Source organism: Thunnus thynnus, chromosome 14 (genome assembly GCF_963924715.1).
Source record: "Thunnus thynnus chromosome 14, fThuThy2.1, whole genome shotgun sequence".
Taxonomy (NCBI): Eukaryota; Metazoa; Chordata; class Actinopteri; order Scombriformes; family Scombridae; genus Thunnus; species Thunnus thynnus.
The window spans coordinates 7,428,911-7,435,242 of NC_089530.1; the positions used below are offsets into that span (position 1 = coordinate 7,428,911).

The 6,332-nt window shown below is 43.2% G+C and overlaps 1 protein-coding gene across 1 annotated transcript; it reads left to right on the forward strand.

Moving 5' to 3' along the window:
• The first annotated feature begins 67 nt into the window (after positions 1-67).
• mocos (molybdenum cofactor sulfurase) lies at positions 68-6,109 on the forward strand. Its single transcript, XM_067609518.1, has 15 exons — positions 68-460; positions 541-630; positions 745-811; positions 919-1,563; positions 1,678-1,754; positions 1,881-2,080; positions 2,198-2,314; positions 2,399-2,782; positions 2,886-3,048; positions 3,180-3,267; positions 3,650-3,774; positions 5,012-5,108; positions 5,253-5,394; positions 5,502-5,606; positions 5,706-6,109. Exons 1-15 carry the CDS (start codon positions 349-351, stop codon positions 5,808-5,810), a joined length of 2,517 nt encoding a protein of 838 aa, XP_067465619.1. The 5' UTR covers positions 68-348; the 3' UTR covers positions 5,811-6,109.
• The last annotated feature ends 223 nt before the right edge of the window (positions 6,110-6,332 follow it).

The window sequence follows — 6,332 nt, forward strand, 5'->3', positions numbered from 1 at the left end:
TTCTCCATATGTTCCTGAGGGAAGCTGTAAAGTTGTAGGAGGAGAAAAACTACAGCGGCTTGTCACGTGATTGTATAGCAGTTATTACAACCGAGTTTCTATTTCCTTTTTACGTTGTTTTTGGTCCGCTCTTACCGACAAAAACTAAACTTTGTGGGGGTGAACTTCTCATAACTCAGTCACGGATTTATGTGACAGCGTTTGGTGGTAAATACACCATAAACAGCGCTGTAACGGAAGTAAAGCTCAGCTGCTGATCAGCGGACTTAGACCCTGAACATGTCAATGAGTAAAAGAGACATTAGCTGTCTGTGTTGAAATGCTGTGTTGAACTTCCTCTGTGGACAAATGGATTTCCAAAATCTCTGCACTTTTGAAACCTTTAAGGAGTACTGGAGTCACTACGGTTATGGAGAAAACTTACAAGACGTGATTGAGCAGGAGTTCACACGCACTAAAGGTAATGACAGTGTTCAGTCGTAGTAGTGAACAGGACAGGCTAACTGACCCTCATATCGCTGCTCTTGATATTGAAAACAGGCATAACATATCTGGATCATGCAGCAACTACGCTCTACCCGGAGTCTCTGGTCCGGGACTACTGCCAGGATATTTCAAGGAATGTGTACGGTAAGAGAAGCAACACAAAAAGCCTATCTAATGCTATTTTTATTAGTTTTGTATTAATTAGTTTGTTTATTTTGTGTTGTGTTGTGTTGTGTTGTGTTGTTGTTTCCTCATTAGGAAACCCTCACAGCCACAACCCCAGCAGTAGATTGACACATGACACTGTGGAGAGGGTCAGATATAGGTAAAGTCTATTCATGCCTTCAGAAAGCTTTATAACAAGCCGCTGTGACTCCTTTGCATGGCACTTTGCTGGATCAAGTGAATAAGAAACAGAACATTTTCTTTCAGGGTATTGCAGCATTTTAACGCCACCCCTGAGGAGTACTCCGTGATTTTCACTTCTGGTTGTACAGCCGCTCTCAAATTAGTGGCTGAGAGCTTTCCCTGGATGCCAAAGTCTGACAGCGAGGCAGGGAGTCATTTCTGCTACCTCACTGACAGTCATACCTCTGTAGTTGGCATAAGAGCACTGACTACTGGCCTGGGGGTAGCTGCCCTGCCTGTCTCCCCGCAGGAAGTGGAAAACAGGGCAAAGGACGAGGATCAAGGTGAAGATGTTATTTGCCAGACGCCGCACCTCTTCTGCTTCCCAGCGCAGAGCAACTTCTCTGGGAGGAAGTATCCCCTTAGCTATGTGAAAGGCATCCAGGCGAGACGCCTTTACCCAGCATGTGACCACCAAGGCCGCTGGTTTGTGTTGCTCGATGCAGCCTCTCATGTCAGCTGCGCCCCTCTAAACCTACAGGACTGCCCCGCTGATTTCATTCCCATATCCTTCTACAAGATGTTTGGCTTCCCTACAGGTCTGGGGGCCCTTCTTGTCCATAACAACACTGCAGGCATACTAAAAAAGACTTATTTTGGAGGAGGCACAGCAGCAGCTTACCTTTCTGGAGAAGATTATTATGTGCAGGCGGCAAACATTTCTGACAGGTACAGTATTGTACATGCCTGCCAAATCCTAGATATTCTCTGAAAGCTCACAGTGTCTCTGAAGTTTCTACATCCTTATTCTAAAACGCAATGTTTTCTTTCTCCCTGATAAAGATTTGAAGATGGCACTGTCTCTTTCTTGGATATCATCGCGCTGAATCACAGTTTTGACACTCTTTACAAAATCACAGGTACCGTGTGGGAGCATGTTGACTCAGAGAAAAACATAGAAGCCATCATGTAATGGCGGCATCATGACAATCAGCCGCAGGTTAACATCAACAGCAGCCCTGTCTTTATCCCATTTCTGATTTCAGGGGGCATGCACAATATCCAGCAGCACACGTTTGGCTTGGCACGCTACACTTACATGCTGCTGTCAAGTCTTTGCCATGGCAACGGGCGACCGGTGGCTCAGATATACACTGAAGGCCAATTTGAGAGTCCAAGCACACAGGGTGCAATCCTAAACTTCAATCTCATGGATTCTCATGGACAGATAGTTGGGTATTCTCAGGTGCGATCAATAAATAGGATTTATTTCTATTTCATAACAGCTTCATTATGACATGTTTATGCACAGGCAGTGCTGGTGAATATTATAGCAATTCCTCTTCCCCACCTCCACTCTCAGGTGGACAGAATGGCAAGTCTCTACAATATTCACGTGCGCACAGGTTGCTTCTGCAACACTGGAGCCTGTCAGTACTTCCTCGGGATCACCAATCACCAGATGAAGAGAAACCTGCAGGTGATAGATCAAGGAAACCGAAAAATGTCAAACTCTGTTAAAGGCATATGCTGGTTGAATAAAATGTCTGTTTTTCTCTTTGAGGCCGGCCATGTATGTGGAGACAGCATCGACCTGGTGGACGGCCAGCCGACTGGATCCGTTCGAGTGTCATTTGGCTACATGTCTACATTTGAAGACTGTCAAAAGTTCCTGAAGTTTGTTGCTGAGTGCTTCGTAGAGAAACCAGTGACCGTGGACCAAATTAGACTAAAGAGGCTGAAAACAGCCGCAGCACCCCAGGGTTCAAATCAAGACCCTCCAATCAAAATCACTAATGGAGAAACATATGAAGTAGAAGAGAAGGAGAAACCCACAAAAGCATCACTGAAGGGATTTGGAAACATAGACTCAAAAAACAGCCACGGGGAGGCCTATACTCTGACCAACATCTACATATATCCAATCAAATCATGTAGTGCATATGAGGTTTGAGCACATCCCAGCCCTATCTTTCTGTCACTTTTCTCTGTCTCTCCTATCTGTTTCCCTCACGCTGTTTTGATTTAACTTTGTGCTGTTCCTCATGCAGGTCCACGACTGGCCGGTGGGACCTCTGGGTTTACTGTATGACAGAGGCTGGATGGTGGTGAATGGAAACGGCGTGTGCCTGAGTCAGAAGAGAGAGCCGCGTTTATGCCTCGTTCGCCCACAAGTCCACCTGCCCTCAAACAAATTGCTCCTGCAGGCGTCAGGTCAGACAGTCTGTCAGCAGCTCACTGAAAATGATACACTGCTTAACCAAAAGAAATTTCAATCAATTGGATTTTCTGCTATATATTCTCTTTGTTTGAGTTGTTTTGTTTTTTTCTCCATTGCCCTGCAGGGATGGATACCATTTCTGTTCCGCTTGAAAACAACACCCAAATGCACACAACCTACAGGGTGTGTCAGAGTAAAGTTTGTGGTGACAGGTGGGCTGGCAATTTTCAGACATCTGAAAGCAGTAGCTGCAGGAAATACTGTGACATATGTCATTTGTTCCATATTTTTTACTCATATAAAAGCATTCTCATTCTCTCGCTGTGTCTTTCTACAAGGAATGGCGTTGTAAGGCCTCCCTCTCGCAATTTCATCTGAAATTCCAGTTATTTACCACTTTTTATGGAAAAACAAAGAATGAGCAAAAGCTGATATTAATCTCCTCTGACAGATACCCGCATGACGAGTCACAAGTTAAAAAAAGCTATTCTTCCAGTGATTCTTGGATTAGATGTCGCACCAAATAGTAAGCAGCATCAAACTGTGTAGATTTCCCCCGGGGCATCCTGAATATAATCCTCCTCCTTCCCCCAGGGTGGAGACTGTCGACTGTGGGGATGAAGCTGCATCATGGTTTTCAGAGTTCCTTGGACAGCCATGCCGCCTGATAAGACAAAGTCCTGATTTTACCCGAGACATGAAGAAAAGACCCAGCGGAGGTAACTGTATAAGCATTTTACCTGTTCTCCCTGGCTCTTACTCCCACATCCTGGAGTTATCTCTTATACTGTGCATAAGCAATACATTTCTCACTGATACCATGTGGTTGTTGTGGCTATGACCTTTAATTCCTTTCAGCTGGATATTTTGGCAATTTAGAAATTTAAACTTTTTCTCCTTTTGCAAGTTTATTCTGTGTATATACTGAATATATCAGTCCGTAGAGATTTGTCAAACGTTCAAGATTTTGCTGTACCGTTTATAGGTTTCTCCACTAAACTACAACTCATTCCAATATAGTGCAACCTGCTAAAAATAATTCAAGGTATACAATAAATAACTGTAAAAGTTAGCAAGCAAAATTCTGCAAGGAATGTATACTGTTTAATATACCATAAACATAGTAACATAATTGGCCTGTGAACAGTTGTATAATGTCTTCTGTTGCTCTGGAGGAGCGTTGTCAAGACTGGGAAAATTACATCAATGATGTCAACAGGGTCTGGAAGTTTAAAGGAGCAGGTATTTACCAGCAAGAGTGAGACACTATTTAGATATTATGGGAAGTGTAGGATCCAGTGTTTTTGAAGGTTGACTTATTCTAGGAACTGAAAATCCTGGCCTCTGCTGCTTTGTCTGTCACAAGTCCCCAAAGATATTCTGACATTTAGCCCCTAGAATGGGTCAAGCTCCAAAACCACCAGATCCTACATTTCCCATAGCTCAACATGCCCACATCTCTCTATCACTGTGTCCCCCATTGGTAACGCAGGCTTTCTGTTAAATATTTGCAGTCCCCATACTCAAGCCCAGATAACCCTGATGACATCATCAAGGTTATTTTTTTTTCAGACATTGGGAAAGCTCCCTCCAGAGCCAGAGGACACAGTCAATTAATCACAAGGTCCTTTTAGTAGCTGATCTGGATGGATGATCAGCAGATGGAGTTTGCCCAGTTATCATAGAATTGTAGATGTTCAGATTTTTCTGAGTGCTTAAAAGATTAGATTGATATTACTGCATAAAATTACATATACAGTGACTGAAGATTCTATCCATATCACTCACCCCTAATTCATTGTGAGAGCACATTTTGATCAATATAGGTAAATGTGCTAAAGTCACACATAGTATTTGGTGATTTTCCCACCCTCTATAACAGTACAATTTCAGTATTCAGACTCATTGAGGATGCCTGAAATTGAATAAATCATAGTGCATGTTTTTCCCTCCTAGCTGCCACCTCCACGTCCCTCTCCCTGGTGAATGAAGCTCAGTATCTCATGATCAACCGTGCCAGCGTGGAGCTCATTCAGAAACTAATCAGCAGCAGGTTTGAACACATGATGTGTTATTCAAATCTGCGATGCTCCAGTAAAAAACATCAGAATGCGTCAGCGCCTGTACATTTACATTACAGTGGATAATTCACATGGCGCAGCAATATAACATGCAATTTCCACATTCCCTTTCTCAGGCAGGACTATTCTGAGGGCGAGCAGCTCCTTGACACACAGAATGTCATCAGCCGCTTCCGAGCCAATTTAGTCATTGCTGGAGTTGAACCATTCGAGGAGGATAATTGGTCACACTTGATTATTGGCAGCACTCGATTCATGGTGAGCTTACACTTTGAGATAAATGTCTTTAATGTCTTCAATCTTCAAATGTGTTAAAAGCGTATTTTTCAAAAATGAATGCACTTTCCTGTGTGATTAACCCGAAGGTCTCAGGCCAGTGTCGACGGTGCCATATGGTTGGAATAGATCAGGACACTGGGACCAAAACAAAGGAGCCGCTAATGTCCCTGTCTGCCTACCGCACTGGGAAGGTCAGTCAAAAACAATTACTGCTCCATCATGCAGATGCTAAATGTGTGTTTGTGTGTGTGTGTGTGTGTCACATTGTCTGTTTTTTTCTGAACTTCTAGGTGACCTTTGGTGTGTACCTGACCCATCAGTTACCAGAGGGCTCCACCACAGCCAGTTTCCTCTCCCCTGGTTCCCTCGTACTGCCAGAGCCACACGGCTCTTGAAGTGGTCATCTGTAACATCCTGTTTTATTTATTTTAGTGACATCTTTGGTCCCAAGCAGTCATTTCTACACTGCACGTCCTGAAGATCACAAACACTGTGAAGAGTTTCTATAGATGTTGCTCTTTTCTTTGTCTGTTAAGCCTTGGTAGCGTTTGTCCTCTCAGTTGTCCTTTTCATGTCTGGGCTTTCAGATTTTATTCTATCAAAATTTTGATGGGGAAATAAATGAGATTTTTGTATTTTTCCCCAGTGGTTATGTTCTTAAAATATGTGCAATGAAGCAAATGTGAAGTACTAATTGCATGACAGATTTATAACTTGAATGTGTTCCTGTTATTTGAGCCAAATCATGTCCGGCTTGATGCAATAATCTCTGCTCATGTTACCCTTCCAGACAGTTATTCCCCTGTTTACTCCTGTGGAGGTTCATATTGCTATTTATTCCAAACACACCACTGTTGCTGCTGCCAGAAATCTAAATCATATTGCTCCCTGTGAAGGAAAAAATCTACCAGACACAG

Coding starts and splice junctions, on each gene's coding strand:
- mocos (XM_067609518.1), top strand. CDS start 349: ATGGATTTCCAAAATCTCTGCACTTTTGAAACCTTTAAGGAGTACTGG. Junction 3,775..5,011: donor GAAGAAAAGACCCAGCGGAG/GTAACTGTATAA, acceptor TTTCCCTCCTAG/CTGCCACCTCCACGTCCCTC. Junction 5,109..5,252: donor CAGAAACTAATCAGCAGCAG/GTTTGAACACAT, acceptor TCCCTTTCTCAG/GCAGGACTATTCTGAGGGCG.